A 24,163-nucleotide genomic window follows, 5' to 3' on the forward strand; every position below is an offset into this window, starting at 1 on the left:
ACAGTAGCCAGGTCATGGAAGCAACCTAAATGCCCATCATCGACAGATGAATGGATAAAGAAGATGTGGTACATATATACAATGGAATATTACTCAGCCATAAAAAGGAACGAAATTGGGTCATTTGTTGAGATGTGGATGGATCTAGAGACTGTCATACAGAGTGAAGTAAGTCAGAAAGAGAAAAATATAGTATATTAACACATATATGTGGAACCTAGAAAAATGGTACAGATGAACTGGTTTGCAGGGCAGAAATTGAGACACAGATGTAGAGAACAAATGTATGCACACCAAGGGGGGAAAGTGGTGGGGGGGTGGTGGTGGTGGTGGTGTGATGAATTGGGCGATTGGGATTGACATGTATACACTGATGTGTATAAAATGGATGACTAATAAGAACCTGCTGTCTAAAAAAATAAATAAAATTCAAAAAATAAATAAAAGAAAACAAATGTAACAGCATTCCCACCAGTGACACTCAAAATCTGATCCGGTGGTTCTCAAACTTGAGTGTACGTAAGGATTACTCAGAGGGCTGGTGGTCTACAGCATAGCTCGCAAATTTGCACTTCTTACAAGTTCTCAGGGACTACATTTTGAGAACCACTGACTAAAACTTCAGAACCACAACTTAGTTCCAAAATAACTAAAAAATGTTGCTTACGGTCCTGAATGAAGTAGGGATCAGCTTCGGGAGCGTATTGTTCACTGAAGTCGACCAAGGCATCCTGTCCATACGGCTGCCGGCGTCCCGTGACGGGGATGTTACACAGCTGGGCGTAGTCATCTAAGAAGGAAATGACAATGAACGTGACACACCATCTCTGTTTGCTCGCACCTGGATGCACCCAGTCACCACGTGCCCCATCTCCCACACACACCCCTGATCCTGAAACATCTCAATATTCTTTATGGGTGCTCTATACATCCACATACAATTCATGCTGTACAGCATAATTAAGATTCTGAATAGAAGACCCAACATAGTAGCTGAACAGTTGGTAGAATGTATCCCAGGAGAGTAAAAGGACTGAAAAAATGAGCCATTGGAGAGTGCTGCAAGCCTTTCGGAAGAATGGCTTTATCTGAACCCATCAGGTGTTTTCCTCAAAACATTTAAAGTGTATAAAGTAGTCATTCATACAGATATACACTTTTCCACTCACTAGAGAGAGAGAAAAAATGCATCTCTGGTGATCCAAAAATGAGACACAACCAAACGAAGATGCTACTAAGTACCATTTGAATTTAGTACCTACTATTATACTCCTCTACTCAAGACCTGGTCCTTATGAATAGCATTATAGCAGTGATGATGATCATCATCATAACAGTAATAGTGAAGTAATGGTACTAGTAATAACAGCTAAGAGTTGTATCATGTTTGCTCTGTGCCAGATACTGTTTTAAGCACTTAATACACATTCACTAAAATATTTACACCACCCTATGAAAAGCTACTATTATCTCCATTTTACCAACGGGAAACAGAAGCATGGAGTGGCTAAATGACAACTGGTATGAGGCAGCACCACACTTGAACTCAGTCATGCAGCTGAAGGGTGTACACTTAACATTCTTCCTCTCCTACATCTACCTTAGCTCCTTTGTAATTCTTGTCTTTGCCTCTTCTGCACCTTAGCTAAATTCATCTGCAGTTACCGTTTCTTGAGGCCACGTTCCCATTCCCATGGCCATCTGACTTAACTCCCCCTTTAGTCCTCCTCGCAGGACCCACCTAGCACATGGGATCTTGGTTCTCCACGTGTTCGGGAATGACTGTGCTTTCAGTGCATTTCACGGTCTCAGCCTCTTACCCGTACTTTGGAGCAGAGTTATTTAGAAGGTCTAGAGAGAAAAGCTTTAGAAGAGATATCTTCATGCTCTGAATGCACATTTTATAGAAAATATACTGCCCAAGGATTCATCTAGCAGTTGGTGAAAATTCTGGGGCTAGCCAGGCTTCAGCATCTCTGCCGGGACCGAGAGCTGCAGGTCAGCCGGCGCCAGGACTGGCTGGACACTCAGGGCAGCCACACTTGCCCGGACCACAGATTGAAGGAGTTTCCCCCTATTTTGGTTCCTTCTGTAACAAAACTAAAGAAAAGCACTGAGGCAAGTGTGTGAACTCTCAAGGCTTTCTTCCATCACCCTCCTCTTAAAGGAGTCAAAGGTGTGTGTGAGGTATGTGTGTGTATGCGCACGCATGCACGCGCACACACACGCACGTTCTCCCCTAAAAGACCCTGAAAAGCAGAAAAGACCCTGAACCGCTAGACGGGGTAGGATCATGGTTGCCCCTTCCTAAAATTCTTCTTGTGGGAAGCATTCCAGGAATGGTGCACACCCCCATCCCAGACATCCCTGAGCACTTCCCCATGAAATCATTTCATGAGAAATATTAATTTCATTAAGGAAATAGCTAAACCTGGAAAAAGATCGTTGACTCACAAAAATAAAGCTTCAAACAAAGAGAACAAAAATGGTTGTCACTTCTGCTTCAGGTTTGAAAGAGAAGAATTAAGGATTTCCCTGCAAAGGCAAGATCGCAGAAATGTTTACAAGTTTCATACACTGAGGTCATTTTCTCTCATGACTTTTTATATATATTTGTTGTACATCTGAAAGGGAGACATTTTGTATCCAGGCAACAGTTGTGATCAAGAGTGGAAATTGGGCTTCCCTGGTGGCGCAGTGGTTGAGAATCTGCCTGCTAATGCAAGAGACATGGGTTCGAGCCCTGGTCTGGGAGGATCCCACATGCCGCGGAGCAACTAGGCCCATGAGCCACAACTACTGAGCCTGCGCGTCTGGAGCCTGTGCTCCGCAACAAGAGAGGCCACGACAGTGAGAGGCCCGCGCACCGTGATGAAGAGTGGCCCCCGCTTGCCACAACTAGAGAAAGCCCTCACAGAAACGAAGACCCAACACAGCTAAAAATAAATAAATTAAAAAAAAAAAAGAGTGGATATTAAAAAAATATTAATTCATGCTCTTATTTTGCAAACCTAAGTCCAGAGATGGCTGAGCAGTATACGCTCCTCTTCAGCACCTCGCTCTCAAGTCCCGAGCCCATGGCTTGTCCCCTAGACCGTGCCTCTTCCACCAAGAAATGACCTGGTCTCCACCCTCCAAGCTCTCACCATCTAACAGCACAAAAGGAAGGGATCAAATGGGAGACGAGTGGAGGAGGAATGGACTTCTGTTCCTGTGTGATGTTTAGGAACAGCTTCCTAGAAAAGGAACACTTGACCGGAAACTAAGTAGATGAGAAGGATTTACTTAATAGAAGATATTTGGGATTCTAAAAAGAGTTTACCCAAAGGCATCACAAAAGCAAACTGTAAGCTGTGTTTGGGGACTACCAAGTAGTTCCTAAGAAAGGCTTTGGACATGACCCAAGGCCGTAAAGGGAAGCAGAGGAGAGTAATGGGCGGGGGACCCTCTGCGGTTTGCTGCATCTTCCTTCCCCTCCCTTCATCCCTGGACATGCATTTTTCTCAAGTTTCTAGAACTTACTGTCCTTTGCTGCTTCACTTTATCTAACACGTTACCAATCCAAACTTCAAGAGTTTTGGTCAGTTATCAAAACATCATTTCTACATTAAATGTACTCTCTTTTGTATTTGAAGATGTGCTACAGTCCCATCAACACCAGGATAGGCATTTTGAGTTATTTTTCTGGGAGCATGATGGGTCTATGCTAATCCATCCATGCTGCCTCTCCCATTGCGCACATCTGCTCTCATTCTTGGCCAGGGTCAAGGGTGAAATGAGCACAGGGTAATGAAAAGAACATGGGCTTCAGAGGCAGAAGCCGGGGCTCAAGTCCTGACTGTACCACTTACTTTCCAGCTTAGCAACTGTGGGCAAGCCTCAGTTTTCACATCTGTCACATGGGGATAATTCCTGTTTGCCTCTCTGTTACTGATGTATTAAAAAATGAGATGATGTTATGGAACTGTTCATAAATTTTGAAGCACCGAGAAAATGGAGGTTACAATTTTTTCTTTTCGGTAAAATCACTCATGTCCCTGCTCAACATCTGAAAATGAATGAGGATTTGCAAAGATGGTATCAGAATGATTGATATAACATAGTGTTAGCAAAACTTTAAACGTAGTTGTCAATGGGCAAAGACTTGTACAATAAATTAAGAGCAATGACAGCACAGTCTCCAGATGTTTTTAGATATTGTTTCAAGATTTGAAATTTTTAAATAGATGGAGGGGAACTCCAACTCAGTAAACAGAGAAAGATGTCTTCATCTCAAAAATTATTGACTGCCTGGGCAAATTTAATCGCTTGATCAGACAGTGATAAGGTATCAGCAACAACACATTTTAACACTAGATCAACAAAACTCAAAATACAGGGGGAAAAACTGATGTTCAGCAGTTGTTAGTATATGCTCGACCCCTTTAGAAATGCCTTGAGTAGCCAGTAGGTTTCTCATCATCTTTTAAGGGAACAACTGGAATATCGTGGAGTTTTCTAGTGAATCCTGGGTAAGGCGTCTCCTCCAGGATCTGGGCACATGCACCTTTCTAACATGTGCTGGATCTCTGAGCATCCCAAGTCACACCAGAGACCACTGAGCTTGGAGGCGCTTGGCCTTGGTTATCCCTAGGGCTCGGTCATGGCTAGAGTCCAGCTGGGGAGGCAATGAGTTGTGGTTGGCTGAGGCTATGGAGATGGGAATAGCAGATCCCTGAACTGTTTCCACAGCTCCTGATGGCAGCCCATGAGAATCTCTTGGCTGCCACTTCGTCCAGCTCAACGTGTAGAGATGAACACATTTTTTGTCCCTAGAGTCTTTTTCCTTCTGCAAGACACTCCTTACTTAAGCAAGTTGACAACAATTAAGGACCTAGTTGTCTGGGGCTTGGTGCAAAGGAAGAGCTCTGCTTAGCAGGGCTTGTACTTTGTGAGGCAAATGCCATTTCTGGGACACCATACAATGTGTCCGTCCAGGATCTAGCCGAATATGAATGTGAAATGAATAGGAAGTGGGAAATATTCACACCTCAAAGTCCCCCCACTCATTGCACTCCTCACCTCTGCAGGCACAAATGCTAAGCTCTTGATCAAAGCTATGAAAGACACACATGGGATGGTGTGGGCCACCATCACTTACGTGGTCTAAACAAGATCCAGGCCATGGATCACGTTCAGTTCCCTGGCATGGCAGATTCACATGACAGATGGTACTGCTTTGATTTTAATTTTAAATTGAAAAAAAGTTAAAAAATTGCCCCCCTGGAGCCAAGAGGTCTGGGGCCCCCGCTGTCAGCAGCAATGGGAAGCACATTATCATATCCTGGCAGGAAATCTCCTTCCTTATGACAGACACATCTGTAGGGCTGGTCTGGACAGTCACACGTCACAATGCGAATCGGGCATGTGAGGAAACTGGGAGGTGAAGTCTGACTGAGGCAGATTAAATTCAGCTGCTTTTAGAAATGATGAAGAGGCTGCATTTCGTTCTCCACACATCAGGGCTGAAAACCTAGTGCGCTCTGAAGTTTGAAGTGCATGATTTTCAAATAAAGGAGAAGGACCCATTCATATGCCTAAGGAAAAATGGGTCATATTTTACTGAAACTTCTAGATCAGGTGTTTTTCCTACAGGCCTCCACATGTACTATTAATTGAGGATGGTGTTTGGAAAACACACACACCAGGAAATGGAGGAAGGAGACAGGGAGAATGGAACGAATATTTACCTGAGCACATGCTGAGCCCGTAGTATAATCGGCATTTTTCTTTGAAATTAGCAAAAGCTATGGAATTAGAAAAATGTTGACCATTTACGGAACATACCATCCAGTACTGATGACAGAAGAAGGAACGTAAGAGAGAGAGAGGATTCTACTGGTGATGCCACACCCTGTGGAACTGGACATGTGTTTAGGTGTCTGTCTGCTTAATGCTCATTCTCAGAGAGTACACTCTTATCCACAGTGCCTGGTGAACAGGCGGTAAACCTGCTTTCCTGATGTTAAAACTTGCTGAGTTGTGAGAGAAGATTAGGTATCCGAAAAAGCAGCGGTCCCCAACCTTTGTGGCACCAGGGACAGGTTTCGTGGAAGACAATTTTTCCACGGACTGGGGAGGGGTTCAGGTGGTAATGCGAGCGACGGGGAGCGGCAGATGAAGCTTCGCTCACTCATCTGCCGCTCGCCTCCTGCTGTGCGGCCTGGGGGTTGGGGACCACTGCTAAAAAGAGAAGCACCCAGGGGCTTCCCTGGTGGCGCAGCGGTTAAGAATCCCCCTGCCAGTGCAGGGGACATGGGTTCAAGTCCTGGTCCGGGAAGATCCCACATGCCACAGAGCAACTAAGCCTGTGCGCCGCAACTACTGAGCCTGCGCTCTAGAGCCTGCGAGCCACAACTACTGAGCCCGCGTGCCACAACTACTGAAGCCCGTGCACCTAGACCCCATGCTCTGCAACAAGAGAAGCCACCGCAATGAGAAGCCCGCGCACTGCAACAAAGAGTAGCCCCCGCTTGCCGCAACTAGAGAAAGCCCGCATGCAGCAACAAAGACCCAACACAGCCAAAAATAAATAAATAAATTTATTAAAAAAAAAAAAAGAGAGAAGCACCCAGAGTCAAAAGCCCGGGGTTCTAGTCCTACTGCTTCCTATTCTTTGGACTAGACACCTTGCTTTGAGCTGTGTCTGTTGAACAGGATTATGGTACTGTGCCTGAGCAGCATTAAAGGCAGTTCATCACTCCATTCAGTGATTGACTCACTCATCCAACCAGAGGCTGAGAATATTACAGGCAGTGTGGGGTCTGGGAGAGAGAGAGGAAGGATAAAATGACAGTACACTGACATGTGCAATAGTGCATCAAGAAGAGGTAATGCCTAGAGTCAGCCAGGAAGGGCTGGGGAAGCCTTCACCTTGGAGATGAGCATCTACAGGAAGGGGGTCAGCCAGGTGAAGAAGAGGAGGGAAGGTAACTCAGAGTCATAGGCATATAGAATAGATAAGAAAGCCTTAGGGAAATGAAAGGACCACATAAACGCTGCTTACTACAGATCCCTGCTAAAGAACAGTCGAAAAAAGGAAAGTTAGCTAATATGCACTATTAAGCTCCTGTGTGCTAGGCGCTGTGTACCTTTGCGCACACTTTTCCCTTTAAATCTCAGAATCCTATGAAATAACTGTAATTAGCTCCTTTTGTTTCCGATAAGGAAGCTAAGGTTTATAGCATAACTGTCCTAGCTTAGTTGAAGGATTGACTCTGTTGGTCTATCTGCAAAACCATGCTCTTTCAATTCCACAGCTGCCCTTCTGAAACCCTTAGAAGAAAATTATTAAATACATTCCCTAGACTGTAAGTATCAGGTAAGTACTTAGTTCAGCAATAAGCATTTCTGACTAAAATTCCAGGGAGTGTAATAACTGTGAATGCTGGTGAGCACGGCCCCACCAGGGTCAGCTTTATCATTAGCAGGATTTATATTTATTGAATTTGCTCAATTTATTAGGTGGAAGAGATCAAATTGCTTAATGTTCAATTAAATTGTACTTCTCGAGGAGATGGAAGTAATGAAGTCTAGTCTTGGCAGGGTTTACATTCTGTGGGATGCCTGTAAATGTTAATGCTCTAAGGAAACTCACAGGCTGTAGACCAATCAAGTTCCCTCACCCCCAACCATCACCTAATGCTGCCCTTTCCAAGTTCAGTCACTCCCAGCATTTTCCATCACACTGCTGTTTACGTAGCCAGACTACAACTGGAGAGAGAGATTTGTTGGGTGTGAATGCCAAAACAATGGAGGTTCCATTTAGAAATCCATTTCTAAAACCTGGATTTAAAATTTATAGACTTGTAACAGCATTAAATTATGCCACACATGAAAACCTTAAAATAATGATTGATAACATGAATTTCTCAGGAAGGACTGCATGAAAGGTTTCCCCTATTTCTAAGTAAACAGGGCTTTGGGAATAAAACATTAAGTCTTGCATTCAGGCAATCTCAGAGGAAATTAGGAATGAAGTAACTTCTAATATTCGATAAGAGACAAGACTGGACAATACAATGAACAGGCAAATAGGAGGAAAGTTCAACATGTTAATTTTCTAAGCTGATCTACTTCATATTTTTCCAACTGGAAGGACAGATAAACTGTTTCATTTCCTGCTTTCCTACTCGTTAAGTACCACTCTGAAGTGACAATCTGAGAAGTCAACAATTAGGAAAAATAAATATTATATGGAAGGAATACATTTTGTTTTTTCTGTTATGTTTTTTGCATGAATCAAGTAAGAATTATTTTAAAATTTGAGCTACACATGTGCTTAAGATTAAAGAGGATGTTGTACAACATACGTAATATACTAAATGCCACTGAATTATTCACTATAAAATGCTTAACTTTATGTCATGTGAATTTAACCTCAATTAAAAAACAAGTCAAGAGAAACAAAAAAATGTATTCTTTGAAGTCTGGTATTCATCTAACCTTTCTACTTTTAATTGGTAAAATGAGAAAACAAGACTAGTTGATCTCTAAGGTCCTTTCTAGCTTACACATTCTACAATTCTAAGCAGACATTTTTACTGTTAGGCTGCAAAATATTGGGAAGACAATCTGTCACTGAAACTTGTGGGCTATAATATGAGGTAATCACCACCAGATGGCGCTATTGTCTTCAGGTGGTGCTCACACGGGTGTTTCCAGATGACTGACAATCATGGAATTGAATGCACTGTAAGTAACCATGGACAGTCTAACCTCATTCATTTTCCTGCTGAGGAAACTGAAGTCCAGAGAAATTTAATGATATTTCAAAGGTCAAGTCAGGATAAATTTTCAAAATATTGTTTTCTTTTAATAAAACTAAATTATTAAAATCTAAGGGTAAAAATAACTGTATCTTAAGTTTTGAAGCTGTTCAAAACTCTCTTTTTTTTTTTTAAAGGATTTTCTTATTTATTTATTTATTTATTTTTGGCTGTGTTGGGTCTTCGGTTCGTGCGAGGGCTTTCTCCAGTTGCGGCAAGCGGGGGCCACTCTTCATCGCGGTGCGGGGACCGCTCTTCATCGCGGTGCGCGGGCCTTTCTCTATCGCGGCCCCTCCCGTCGCGGGGCACAGGCTCCAGACGCGCAGGCTCAGCAATTGTGGCTCACGGGCCCAGCCGCTCCGCGGCATGTGGGATCTTCCCAGACCAGGGCTCGAACCCGTGTCCCCTGCATTAGCAGGCAGATTCTCAACCACTGCGCCACCAGGGAAGCCCTCAAAACTCTCTTGATGAATATTCAGAAGTATAGACCTCAAGGTTATGAAATAAAGACGTACTACTGGATCATCATTTGAAGAGCAAGTTCTAGGTAATTAATGCAATATTAAAGTACTGCTAAACATAATTAATAGATTATTCATAAATATGTATCCCATTTAATTATAGGCAATAAGCTAAAGCTGCAAAGCAAAACTGAACTGTTTTAAGATCTGTAACTCTGTTTTATGATTTGCTCATATATTGCTATTTATCTTAATGTGAAGTAACTCTCTTCTTACCTTCCCCTCTGGATCTATTCAGAATCAGATACAGTCCTAGTAACTCTTCTCTCTGGCAGTGATTTATTTGGCTACCTCGGTAGGCACTGAAAGATTATGATGTGAATGGCAACTTCTAGGGTTGAACAGTGCACAACCAACACAGCTATTCATAACAGCTCTGCTTGCCACTGAGACTTGAAGCTCAGAAGCAAGCATAAAAGAAGGCCTTGTTGTGCCCGGAAGCCTTCCAATGAGCTAATCTTTTGTAATTTGCTTCTTAAGACACTGGCTACTGATGTTGAGCAAAATAATTATCATCCTAGTTTCTGCTCCTTGCAGATTTATGCCAACACGCTTCCTAAGCACTTCCTAGACGCTTTCCTCCCAGTCATAAGAGGTACAGTCTGTCTGCTGCATGAAGGGAGAGGAGATAAACTTTCCCTCACCCTTCCTCTGCCAGGTGTGCCTGCTCTACCCATGAGGTCAGCATATAAAAGACATGGGCAACCAGTGGCTTTTTTCCAGCCAGAGTTGTCTTGTAAAGTCAATTAGGAAAAGGTCAAAATAAATACAACATTATTTGATTTCAAAACCTCAAACGCAGAACAGGGCTTTAAGCAATTACATACAGTGATATTTTTCATAGTCCCACTCAGCACAGTTCATTTTCTTAGAGTACATTTCAACTATCAATGAAGAGAAAAAAATCCTATCGGCAAAATTTATTTAAAATACATGAAAGTAAAATTTTCACTAAAGAGCAAATCGACACCAAAAAGGCATTTCTAGAAAATCGAATGCCTATTCATAATGTCTGATTTCAAGGTAGAAAGTTTAAACTGCTAAAAATTTAAGACCAATTAGATTGCTTGTTAATGAAAAATAAAAGTGCTGCTTTTTGTGATCTGATGGTTCATTTTACATGCATATCTTAATTTCTCTACTTTGGCTTTACATTAGAAAGATTCTAATAGATAGGTATGATTATAATAATAATGCAAGTTATTCTCCAGTCAGAATATTTTCAATAACAGAGCATGGCCAAATACCTTCTTAGCACTTCGATGTAGTATAGCTATTAAGAAAATAAGCCTTGAATAAAATTGATACCCCAAAGTCCAAATCGTACACAAACTAAAATTTCAGAAGTGTTCTTATCACCAACTTTCCATCTTTCCATCAAATTCCCCTCACATTTAGCTGTTCTATAATAGTTGTTGAGGCCACTGAGACAACAGCTTCAACCAGCGTGCTGGTCCTCCCTAGCTGGCATCCCAAACCCTCGCTGACTCACACCAACTCCAGGGAATTGGGTTTGGGAACTGCAGCCCAGTTCCAGGACACTCCTCCCAAGGTCTTGTCACCAACAGTTTAGCAGGAAATGGAGTAAGTTTTCCCCTTTATGAGAGTTTTTTTTATTTTCCTTTTTCGCTTTCCTTACCCTGAGACAAACCATGTTTCCTAATATGACTGCAATATGGTCATAACCTGAACATGGCTTACTTGCCCATTGCTTTCTCTTCCTTTAAAGCACCTGCCCAAGACAATGCTGTTTTAAGAATCCACATTTTGGCTTCATTTCTAGTGTTCTTCCTCTCATGCAGTCCCTCTGTTTGTGCCTGGCCTTTGTGTCATTCATTCCTGTTTATTCACTCCCTTCCACAAGTCCTGTATCTCTTTCCTGGTTTTCCCTGACCTGCCATAAAAGCCCTGTCCAGCCGGGGTTCCTGATTGAGTGTTCAGTATCCCACCTCCTCCCTGCCCTTTTCCAGTGTACATCTGGGGAAGGAGAAGACGACATTTCACTCCCAACTGAAAATAAAGGCCCTTGCTTAAGTGTGTGTTTGTACAGGATGGTAGTGGGAGCTGGAGAAGCTCTACAAAATGCAAACATTTTCTTTAACTGGTTCTCAACCTTTTTTTCAATCCCAGTTGCGATGGCTAATATCATGTGTCAACTAGGCTAGGCCACGGAGTGCCCAGATGAAGTTGGCCAAACATTATTTTGGGTGTTTCTGGATGGGATTAACATTTACATTGGTGGATCTGAGTAAATCAAATTACCCTCCATAATGTGGGTGGGCCTCCTTCAATGGGTTGATGGCTTGATTAGAACAGAAAGACTGGCCCTCCTCTGAGAAAGAGAATTCCACTGCCCACTGCCCAACTGCCTTTGGACTTCAGACTTCATCTACAAAACTGGCTCTTTCTGGCTGATGGCTTTTGACCTGGAACCTCAGCTTTCCCTGGGCCTCCACAACATCAGGCCACCCTAGGGATTTTGAATTTACCAGCTTCTATAATCACATGAACCAATTCCTTAAAACAAATCAATGACTCAATCAATCAATCAATCAATCAATCAATCTTTCTCTCTTTCTCTCTCTCCTATTGGTTCTGTTTTTCTGGAGAACCCTGACTATTGCCCCAAACCTTCTTTACTGGGTCAGGGGAAGTTTGTCATTTGTGTGGTAGAGAATTTCAATAAGGTGAGCACATACCTTTAGCAGAAGGTACCTGATTCTTGAGGGGAGTTATATGTAGTTAGAGAAAAGCTTTTATTAATTATATCTGCCCTATTATTCCCTTGAGAGTCACTGCAATGGAAGGTATTGCTTATAAAAACTACACGTTAGGAACACGTGGGGTCCCCTGTTAGCATGGAAACTACAGAATGTGCTCTGCATGTCACACATGGCTACTTAGACTCACACTGTGAGTATACACATCCCATGTCCTGGTCTTAATTCTCTAATAACTGACAATCACAGTCATGAATTTTTCTACCCAGTAACCTCAGCTGGCCTAAGATGGTAATTCTGCTACACAGATAATGACATACATTAAGTTTAGAATATTACTACTTTACTGCGAAAGTTTTAGAGTAAGGGTTTTTTTGTTGTTGTTATTTAATATGTCTATAATGTTTAAGAGAACCATATACTAGATAATCTGATGGGCCTTGTGATTTCAATTTGAAATATCTAGGATTTTATATTACATGAGAATTCACAGAACTCTATTAGGTCAGTAAGTATTTAGATTCATTAGGGAATTCAATTTGTTGCATTTTCAGTTTGATTTATTAGATTGATAAGAGCTGCTTAAATACCTAAGAAGAAAATGCTTATTAGGATTGGAGGCTGCCCTTTCAGGTATATAAAATGCATGAGATAAAATCAAATACATAAAATTTATAAATCAGAGGCCAAAGTGTTAGAGACTTAATTAACAGAGTTTTGATATAGAAATAACTCTCAAGGAAAGTTTAATCTGTTCTTTGAGCTATATAAACATTAATCACAAAATAAAACTTGATCTTATTTTATATAAAAATATTGGACTTATAAACAGAAGGACAAAATGTTTACGTTGAACTTAAATTCTTAGGTAAGTCCAGGTTTTAACATTGATAAACTGGATACACTGAATGTTCATTTAAAACCCAACCCTGAATGGTCTTTTCCAGGCACAAGGCCTCTCTCAGACATTATATAATAACTCACACTGGTAGCCTGGGAGCCTCGAGGGGCACGGAAGCAGCAGCTTCTCGCAGGGGCTGCAGAGATTATCTGGCTCTGCGTTAGTCCCCAAACTCTCACCTGCCCCTCATCGTCTTTGACTCTTGCTTACTTTCAAAGAGACTTCTAGCACGGTATAGTAAGGTAACAATGGGGAATAATCATCAGCTCAACTCATATCCTGGAACAAGATTTGATCTATAATCATCGCTAACACCTATGAAGCATTTACTGTATGCCAAGCATCTAACATGCATTAGCACATTTTTAACCCTCAAACAAGCGTTAGGAAGATGTTGCTACTACCATTTTACAAGTGAAGAAACTAACGTAATGATCACATTTAATACCAAGGCTCTATGTGCATAATACACTACTAAATTTTACTTTGCAATAAGCCTTTTATAGTGAGAAAAGTACTTTCACCCTTTTCGGGAAAGTGAGGGGTAGCCTTCTAAATTAATACAAAGAATCTTTTCAATAAATTGCTTACTTGCCCTTCCATATGGTATCCAATTCAGTCTAGTTCCAAGGATACCAAGAATTCTGTCCCAAAGAACTGGACCACTTACCTCTGAGAGTATTCTCTCTGTATATACAGTGTACACATATGGGGGCCACTCAATTTAGGAGGCCTTTTATATCTTTCCAGTTTGATTTAAATTCTCCACTTTAGCTTATTAACAGCTGCACTTTCTTTGATCATAATAGTCAGGATCTATGATCACGATGATAAATGCTTTCATACTTACAGAGTATTAATTACCATAACCTCAAAAGAGTTCTCAACTTCGGATATAGGAAACTGAAGTAACTCGCCCAGTGCAATTGACAGAAGCAGTGCCAAAAGCAGAACGAGATCCCTGGGCTGCCCAAACCAAAGGCGGTGACCACTCACTGTGCCTCACATGTAGGATGTTCCAGAGTTATTATTAACATTCTTTGGAAACACAGTTCTTGGAAAAGGCTTTAAACTGTGACGGCTGAAAGGCCTTTTGCAACCACTGCCCAATTACAATATTTTTTCAAGTTTAGTCCATGAGTCAAATCCCTGTCTTCCTTCACACCTCCAAGGGTATTATGAAACTTCTTACACTCAGATCTTTGGGAACATGTAAGAGCCATGCACAGATAGGAAAGAAATCACTAGCTTAACTGTTCAAAGACAGATTCCAGATTCTTTCACTCTTGCAAAACCATATGAAAAAACGGGGTAGATAAGTTACTAGGAAGTATTAAAAAATAGTGTGTCGCAGGAGATGATGGATTTATTACATAAGGATGTTATCTGTACATCTGAATGAGCAATATTGAGGAATGAACTTCTAATTTAGCAATACAACATAATTTTATATCATGTCAGTTCTACAGAATTTTACATTTCCTGTAAATACAGACTGTACGTCTGCTCCAAAATTTATTGCCTAGATGTTGCCTTGTAGGTGGTTCAAGTAAAAAATGAAATGAAGGAATACGTAGATAATTTAACTGAAACTGAAGACAGGCAAACTATAAGTAATTTAGACTGCATTTCAGACACGGTTCTTACTAACTGCACCTTGAATATAATAGTTTCCTAAACATGTTGTTATTTGACTTTTTTAAAAATAAGAATTAGACATAAATCTATATTACGATCTATAAAATTCTTTACTGACAGAATTGATTTCAAATTTTTCCTATGCTGTAATGATTATATTTTTCTTCCTGGCATTCAAGTACAAGGATAATCTCTATTCCCACAACCAGAGTTTTCTAATCAAATCTATCTATATACCTATATCTTCGAATTGCTCTGTGAGCAAAACTGAGAGGACCCATGCCTCCGCAGTTTGATCAATAGCAGTGTTTCACAAAACATTTTAAGCATTTGCCAGTTTCTTTTGTGGCACTTCAGTCTCCTTGGAGGTTTCTTTTTTTTTTTTTTTAACCCCACTGTGACCTTTCTATGCCTGACCTGCACCTAGTACTTCAGAGGTTAAAACACCTGTGGTGCAGTACACTGTATCAACCAATAGGTGGCAATCTCTCAACACACTAAGTCTCCCCTCAAAATTTCTTAACTTCTACGTTTTAGATCAAGACTTTATCAATTCTTTATGTTCAGTTTGTTCACAATAAGTCTAATTATTTTAATAAGTTACTTAACAGAAGTCTAATTATTTTAACAAGATAACCACAGACACCGGGATCCCTGGGTACTTTAGATTCCAGTGTTCAAATGTGTCTAATTTTCTTTCATTTGCAGGTCAATAGGTTTTTATTTCCATGAGATAATAGCACCCTACATATCTTGTAACCCATAGGTACATTTTTCCAGAAAATTTTGAGTTTATACTTTTAAGAGTAGCAATAAATAAAAACATTAAAAGTTCATTTTATCTATGTGCTAGGCATCAGCAACAGTTTAATTCACTGAGAATTACTGACTTGCTTTAATCCATTAATTCATCAAGTATGTATTGTTATCTATTATGGCCACCGTGTGCTTGACTCTGATACAGAGTCTAAGTTGGCTAAGCTTACTGACTGGCTCTAAGGCTGTAGAGTTTCTCAGCACACAACGCATGAGGAAATTGAAAAAAAAATCTCATCTTTAATTTTTCACTTTGTTACTTTTATATTCTAAGTGACACTATTTATCTAAGATGTGCTTTGAGACCTTGGGGAGATAGGGACTGGGGTAACACTTAAGTGACTGATAGCACGGATGCCTGGATTTGAATCTGCCACTTCCTGGTATCTGACCACAGATGGTAATCTTCTGTGTCTCAGTTCCTCTCCCACCAAAAGGAGGTAATTATATACTTACCTCATAGGATGGCTTGGAGAATTAAATATCTTAATTGAGGGTAAGCCTCTTGAACGGTGCCTGGCATTGTGCTACACACACGTCAGCTACCATCATTTTTTACTCAGGTGGAGACCCAGAAAAACCAAGCTACATAAAACTCGTATTCAATAAACTCCAGATTTGAGAGTTCATGACTTCCTTCTAGCATGGCACTGAAAATTTCCAGAAAGATCAAACAATGACCACCCTCTGTCGTTCAAAATATGGACACAGTGGTTTGTCTTTCCTGACTTGGTTTTTCGAATAGCTTTTTCTCTCAGAGGCTGGCCAAGATATCATGATAAAGAGCCCAAATTTGATGGTCCTCCCAAAGCAGTTCAGCCACTCCCCCCAAACCAAGGGGAAAAAAAAAAAAACATTTTAAGAACAGGCGGGATTAGAGGGTATTGAGAGGGGCAGGAGAAGAAGAGGATGATGGGGCAGGAATAAGAGAAACTCCAGAGGCTGAGGAGGGGGAGGATGTCAGGACACGACCACTTCAACAAACTCCCTGCCGGGCCTCCCTTAACCATCTGAAACCTTCTCCTAATGCCTGGTGTCTGGCCTTCCAGACTTTAGCTGAGGATTAAAATGGGAGCCCCAAGCAGCTCCAGAAATGTACTGAATGGTACAACTAGGCAATTCTTCTCATGTAAAGTTACCCTGACAGGATCCATCACCCTCCACTCACTCACCCTGCATGTGGTACCAATCTGCAAGTTGCCATCTAACTTCAGAGAACACTATTTCAGGAGCCACTCCTACCTCCTCCAACTACCAGTATTCTCAGATGCAGTTGCTGCCTTAGTGAGAATTAGTGCCCATAACCTATTGGACCAGAAGTGTGAAAGCCTGTTTTGGAGCCAAAGCTTTACTTTACACTGCACTTTAATGCTCAAAGCTGATGACAAGCACTGCGATTTATTACTTAAATTCCTCCAGCACTGTTTCCATCAGTAACTAATTGTTCCCCAAAGCAGTGCTGCACTCCTAGGGAAACTGGAAGGTTCAGTGCCTGACAGGCTGGAATTCATCCAGTGCTTTCATTAACAAATAGACAATATGGTCCTTTCTCAACTATCATGTATTCCTGAAAAGCAACATTTAAAAGGCTCAATGGCAGAATGAGCAAATCAGTTCTAAAATTCACACATTCTCTGCTTCCTCTACGAAAAATTAAAAACGGCATTAAAGTCGGTTTTAACAAAACCAGGTGGAATGCTGCTAGGTGTCTCTAGAACCTTGCTAGTGTGGTCCGAGACCCAGCAGCAGCATTGCATTGGTTCTTAAGAATGCAGAATCCTGCCCACCCACCTCCACCTAGAAACCAGAATCTTTTTTTTTTTTTTTAATAACATCACCAGGTAATTGACATGCCCATTAATGTTTATGAAGCAGTGGTCTAGAAGAGAAAGTTTTATAAGAGGACAATTATTTCTGCATTTCTCTATCCTTAATTTCTTAATTCATGTTCAGATGCTATTAGGTAAGTGTGTATTTCATAAGAACCTTAGATTTCAGTTACATTTGAAAATGCATTTGATCTGACTCACCCGGCAGCAGTAGCATGAGGTGCTACAACCTTCTAATGCTTACTATGTGTCAAGCACTATGCTAAGTGTAACTGATCCTTACAACAACCCTGTGAGGCAGGTGATACTAGTTTCGTGTGAGGAAACTAAGGCACAGAGGGACAAAGGAACAAGGCTGTGTAGAGAGAAAGTTGCCAAACCAGGATTCCCACCCAGGCAACCTGGCTCCAGAGTCCATGTGCTAAACCCCTCTGCTCTGGCTCTTCTTGCTTGCTATACTCCGGCAGAAACATGCTCAACGGGAGATGGTTTGGTGTAGATATGACCAGAACATCACGTACCACTCAAGGAAATGCCAGCTAATCACAGGGCCTCTGGAAAAATTGCTTAACTTTGCCGTGGGCTTCTCCCTGGATTCAGGGTACAGTATCCCTAAGTCTAGTTCAAGGCCCATAATTTCAAGGGTATAAAATAAATACTCCTTCTGGGATGTCTAACTACTTCCTATACTCCAACAGAAACAGAATAGTGTTTTTCAATACGTGTTCCCTGGAACCCTGGGGTCCTTCACAGATACCTCGAGAGCCTAACTAGTTGTTCTCCCTACCAGTAGCTCCAGCATCTTTGATGTTAAAGAATTTATATATATTGGAAGTTAAAATAATAATTCAGTTGACAAAAGACTACCTTTTTCTAAAAAAATAAAAGACTGAAAATCACTGATTTTTGAGGATTTGGCTGACTATAGACTAGTGATTCTTTTCGGAAAATTTATCACCAGTACTGTGCATATATAAGCTAGAAAGAGTGCAGCAAAGATACTAAACATTTTTTTTTTAAATTTGGCATGTGGTACCACTATTTCCTCATACCCCATACTTTCCTAAAAATATTATACAGTATATATTTGTTCACATGGATTTGTTTGAATTTACATTTAAAATTTTGTTTTGTAAAGTCTCAGTTACAAATAATTGATGCAATATTCTAAAATTCATTTCTAACACCAAAATAACTTGAATATTCTTTTAAAAACTTAGTCAATTAGATTTGATTTGCAAAGGCAACTAGCTCATCAGATTTTCATGCAGTAAATACTTAATATCACAGGATCAGGACAGGGACAGAATAAAATGAAAATACATGCAGAACCTTTCATAAAGAAGTTTCCATAACCCAAATGTTGGGGTTGTGGACAGAATATGCACAACGCTCCTACAAATCAGCAAGAAAAAGACACAAAGTCCAACCAAAGAAATGGGCAAAGGATATAATTCACTGACAAAGAAATACAAATCATCTATAAACAAGGAAAAGATGCTCCAATTCCCTAGAAATAGGGAGACGCATATAAGATACCCTTCTTACCCATATGATAACAATTTTAAAGACTGAGAATATCTAGTGGTAAAAGGGTATGAGGAAAAGGAATTTCAAACACTGTCAATGTGAGTGTAAATCTGTCCTGTATTTTTTGGAGAGTAATAATGGTATAGGATTTTCATTTGTACGAATTTTCTTATCAAGACACTTCCACAGCTATATATAAGATACATACATGAAGGTTCATTGCAGCATTGTTTATAATAGGAAAATCAAGACTGGGGAAGGGCAGGGGTTGGGGGAGACAGACAGCCCAAATGTCCAGTGCTGGAGGTGATTAAATAAACCATGGTACAGACATACCTTGTTTTACTGCGCTTCGCTTTACTGTGTTGTTGTTTTTTTTTTTTTAACAAATTGAAGGCTCGTGGCAGCCTTGCATCAAGCAAGTCTATTGCACCATATTTCCAACCACATTTGCTCACTTCCTGTCTGTGTCACATTTTGGAAATTCTCACAATATTTCAAACTTTACCACTATTACTATGTTTGTTATGGTATTAGTGATCTTTGATGTTACTATTGTAATTGTTGTAGGGTGCCACAAACCCCACCCATATGAGACAGGAAACTTAACTGTTGAAACAAAGGATTTAGAATATTACATAAAACTAACTGAGAAAGCAGCAGCAGGGGTTGAGAGGACTGACTTGAATTCTGAAGGAAGTTCTACTCTAGGGAAAATGCTATTAAACAGCATTGCATACCGCAGAGAAATCGTTTGTCAAGGCAGAATCAATTGAGGTGGCAAACTTCACTGTTGGCTTTTTTTAAGAAATTACCACAGTCACCCCCATCCCCAGCAATCACCTCCCTGATCAGTCAGCAGCCGCCAACAGCGAGGCAAGACCCTCCACCAACCAAAAGATGACTTGCTGAAAGCTCAGAAGATGGTTAGCATTTTTTAGCAATACAGTACTTTTAATTATCATGTATATTTTTTAAGACATAATGCTATAGCATACTTAACAGACATAAACACTGTACAGTGTAAATTTAACTTTTATATGCCCTGGGAAACCAAAAAATTTGGGTGACTTGCTTTACTGCAATATTCACTTTATTGTGGTGGTCTGGAACTGAACCCATAATATCTCCAAGGTATGCCTGTATATCCATAAAACAGAGTCTGTGCAGCCATTTAAAAGTTACCATCTTTCACCAGGTCTAAGATACCCTAGATTGCAAAATACATCCTGATATAACAGACACTAAAATGTGAGAAAATCGCTGTGGCCATTAATAGATACCATCAATTATAAGATACCCCCAATTTCAGAGATGCTAAAGAGTAAATCAAAAAACATGTGCCTCAGATCGATGATATGGATTTCAGCTTTAAATATTCTCTTAAATATAAATATATAATAACTAATATGGATTAAAAATACAACAATAATTAATGTATTGAAAAAAGACTTGGATAATTAAAACCAACTGTTAAGAGTGAACATCTTCAGAGGTACAAGCTATTAGGTATAAAATAAGTTATAAGGATATATTGTACAACATGGGGAATATAGCCAGTATTTCACAATAACTATAAATGGAGTATAACCTTTAAACATTGTGAATAATTATATTGTACACCTGCAACATATGGTACATCAACACTGTACTTAAATTAAAAAAAAAGAGTGAACATCTTCAAGGATCGGATCTTCAGGGAGCAGAGTTCAGCTGTGATGGGGTAGATGGAGGGGGACATAACCTCTTTGATTAATTCTTCAGAAGAAGGATATATTTTTTAAAAAAATTAAACAATAAAAACACTGCCTAAGTAGAAAGGTTTGAGGTATTCAAGCATCGTGAGAAGATGACTCAAGTCATATGTATTACAGTCACTTCCTTAAGATTCCACCTTCTTCTCCTTGTGGCAATTGCCTCTAGGGACAGAGGCTACAGTAATGCTAATAATACACCATACTCCTTGTGTTCCTGCCCTATCTACACCCTCCCAGTTCTCACAGCAACCCAACAAGATAGATGCTTCCATTAATGAGCTGCATTGGGTGAGGTTCTTTTTCCCCAAGTCACGCAGCTGCTGTGGGCAGTTCTGAATTCCAGATCCAGATTTTCTGGCCCCAGAACCCATCCTCTTTCCATTTCTGGGCTACTATCATTACCATCTATATCTTTAAGAGGTTGCTCTTCATCCTTTGCTGTTCCTTTTCCTTCTACGGCATTTCAAATTACTTTCTTTTTTGTGCTACATTGGTTTAAGTTATTTCCAAGCTAAAGAGCTAATCTATTATTAAATATCTTGAAGATTACATTCTAATTAACTAAAAATTAATGCAGTTCCTCTTTTCAAGCAATTCTTCCCCTCTTGGCCATTCTGAGAATTTGTTCATTATAAACTCTTTCACTGTATATCCACACAGTATTTTTCCAGCTTTAACAAATCGATTCTATAGTCAAAGACAAAATGCTATACTGAACACTTTCAAGTGCTTTCCTTTAACAGGCAGTAAGTAGCTGCAGCGTCAAGAAGAGAAATAAGCAATCAGCGCAGAACCCAACAGTTACCAAGTAGCCCAGCCTGGGAGCCAAGAGTCAGCACCTTCCAGCCCTCCTCCCACACGAGGAGAGGGGAGGAAACTGAGAGCTTAGCCAGTCCCATTTTTTTTTTTTCCATTTGACCAAAGGTTTTAACCCCAGGTCTAAAACTTGAAAGTCAAGGAGATTTGTTCAAGTACATTTTACTGACTTTCTACTCTCTTCCTTTATGGTTCTAACCCTTCTGTGATCTCTCCCACAAAGGGGTTGACATAAAAACTTGGGCTTTGACCTATACTGTCTACATTAATACTTTTTGCTCTAAGTAGAAACTGTTAGAAATGAGAAGGACTGTAGGAAAAAAAAAAAGTATCAGGAAATATAAACTCTAAAGACCTATGCCACCAACTGCTAAGATGCATTATATTTCTTTGGGTTATTTATCATTCTTCGGGGAAATGGAATGAGGGTTTCAAAAATTAAGGACAAAGTCTGGATTGGAGGTAAACCAGGAGCCAGATGTTATGCAAGCCTGCTCTTCCACTCCCTAAACACGCACACACGTGCACACACACACCCCTCTGATGAAAGTAAGATATCAGGAGTGAAGGTGAAGATGTATAAGTAAAAGAGAATTGTCAGGCTCCAAAGGATCTTTCCAAAGGCCTGCAATAGAAGGAACTAGGTAGAAGCTCACCTGAATTTTTCATGGGGCAGAGGGCGCATTGCATACCCCAGGCCTCTCCATACAAACAGCAGCACTCAGTATATGTTGTCTGCTTGCCAACGAGAGGCCGGCTACACACAAACTCATCACTCAGATGTTCCCAGCACAGATCTTGGTAGACATCGGTTTCTTCAATTTGTTCTGAAAGGGAAGACACGGTTCCATGACAATTGCACTGTTACTCCTATTTCATAAACACTGTGGTAGAAGCCAGTGAGTCTCAGAGTTTCCATCCCTGTTTCTAAGAGTGACTTCCAAGCAAAAGTCTGAAGCCAGTCTGGTCTTTCCATGGATCAAACCTCTGTCACCTCCAACTGGGTGTCATTCCAATCAGCTGACATTCAACCTGCCCATCATGTTCCAATTAAATCCTTCCCTCCGTAGCTTGCATCATTACATAAAACCCTCCACTATCTTGCCTGTACTTCATAATCCTGATGGACTCCTTATTCTTCTGGTCTTTGATGTTTCACATTTACTCTTCTGTCAAATCCTACCATTTCTTTCTACATAAAAGTTTTGGGATTCATCCTTTTTCACCCATTTCATTTGCCGAAGCCCTGAACTAGTGACACTTCATCCTAGGGTCCTTAATTTGAACCTTTCTACTTTTCAATTGATTTCAACCAAAGCAGTCTCCTGAATGTGCTGATACGTTGATCAATTAAGCCATTGATCAGTCAGTGGCACACGGCCTTCTCAGGGATGAACAGGGGTTCCTACCGATGGACTTCAGAGCCCTCCACCAATCTGACGAATTCTGCCCTCTGCTCTCTCCAGCCTCGTCTGTGTCCTCCAGTCTAGTCAAGCAAACCTAATTATTTTCCCTCAACTTACAACTTCCTCAGTTGCCTTTAATGGTTCAATGTGATCAACCCTCAGGCACGGAACAGCTCTGCCAGCTGTTCAGCCACTCCGTATTCTGTTGTCCATTAAATCAGTATGTGCAAGGTGTTAAATCTCCTACATATTGATGATATGCATCTTATTCTTTCTCTTAGCATCTCATTTTAATTATTTCAAAATATCCAAGGAATCAATTTTTTAATTTTCCAACAGCTCACATTTCAGTCAAAAGGAAAACCTCATGACATTTATTTGGACACAGACTTGCATCTCATATCCAAACATACCATGTGATTCAGTTGGTCGGATACATCTTTTTTCCGAAGCATCCAGGACCATCGGGTGGGTACAGAAGCAGTTATAAGAGCCTTCTGTATTAACGCACTGGCCATCAATACAACTGTTGGGGTCTTGACACTCATCTATATCTTAAGAGAAAAAAAATGAAAGAAAATCAGCAATCAGCTGCACTCATACACTTAACTAAACTTAATACACTGCTAAATTTAGTCCAGATTCCAGGGGCTGCCACATTTTAATCAGCTACACATCATCATCCAAAAGAGAACAGCTCCAACTCTAAAAATGTTAAGTTGTATTGATTGGAAAAATAACATTGCCCTACAGCTGCTGACATTAAATAAGGAAAGAAAACATTTAAGAACAGGATACGCTTAGAAATTTAAGATAAAATGTCTCTGTATGACAGTTTTAAAATTATTTCCTTTTGCTATGTTTTTCTGCCTAGTGTATATGGTTTTCTGCTTAGGCATTAAAGTCTGGGTCAGTATTTAAAAATGACTTTCAGTGCATGGTATGAGTGATGAAACAGGAGGCTCCCCAGACCAAAAGAACACTTCGGTTATACCAGTGACCTGAATTATAATTCCACATTGAATATTAACTCTTTGAAATCTATTCAAATAGTAGTATGAAGGGTTTTTATTTTCTTAAATATTGCTCAAGAAAAAGATCCATAAAACATTTACAGATCTTTTCAACACATGATTTAGATTCAAAGAAATTGTTTTGATATGTAGCATTACTTATTTTTTCCGTGTACTTGCATAGCACATCACACTATAGCCTCTTAAAACTTACCAAAGCACTGCAATTTGACGGGATCATAGTATGTCCCCTGCTTACAGTAGCATTCATAACCAGGCTGAGTGTTCAAACAGAAGCCATTTTTGCAGATCTCTTGTCCAAAAAGTAGGCATTCGTCTGCATCTACAGGGGAAAAACAGAGAAATATTTAGAAAGAGGAGTTATTTTGGGTTTTTCAGTTAAATAGAA

At 40.3% G+C, this 24,163-nt stretch overlaps 1 protein-coding gene across 12 annotated transcripts in view; it reads right to left on the bottom strand.

The window, feature by feature from the left end:
• Nucleotides 1–24,163, bottom strand: part of LTBP1 (latent transforming growth factor beta binding protein 1) — a 432,848-nt gene that overhangs the window by 7,735 nt on the left and 400,950 nt on the right. For all 12 annotated transcript variants that reach the window (XM_057557919.1, XM_057557920.1, XM_057557922.1 and 9 more), the window contains 4 exons: nucleotides 23,969–24,097; nucleotides 23,155–23,295; nucleotides 21,992–22,162; nucleotides 668–790 (listed from right to left, as the gene is read on the bottom strand). In XM_057557919.1, the coding sequence (XP_057413902.1) occupies nucleotides 668–790; nucleotides 21,992–22,162; nucleotides 23,155–23,295; nucleotides 23,969–24,097 (564 nt within the window). The remainder of the gene's footprint in view (nucleotides 1–667; nucleotides 791–21,991; nucleotides 22,163–23,154; nucleotides 23,296–23,968; nucleotides 24,098–24,163) is intronic.

The sequence above is a fragment of the Balaenoptera acutorostrata genome, chromosome 12 (assembly GCF_949987535.1).
Source record: "Balaenoptera acutorostrata chromosome 12, mBalAcu1.1, whole genome shotgun sequence".
Lineage (NCBI taxonomy): Eukaryota > Metazoa > Chordata > Mammalia > Artiodactyla > Balaenopteridae > Balaenoptera > Balaenoptera acutorostrata.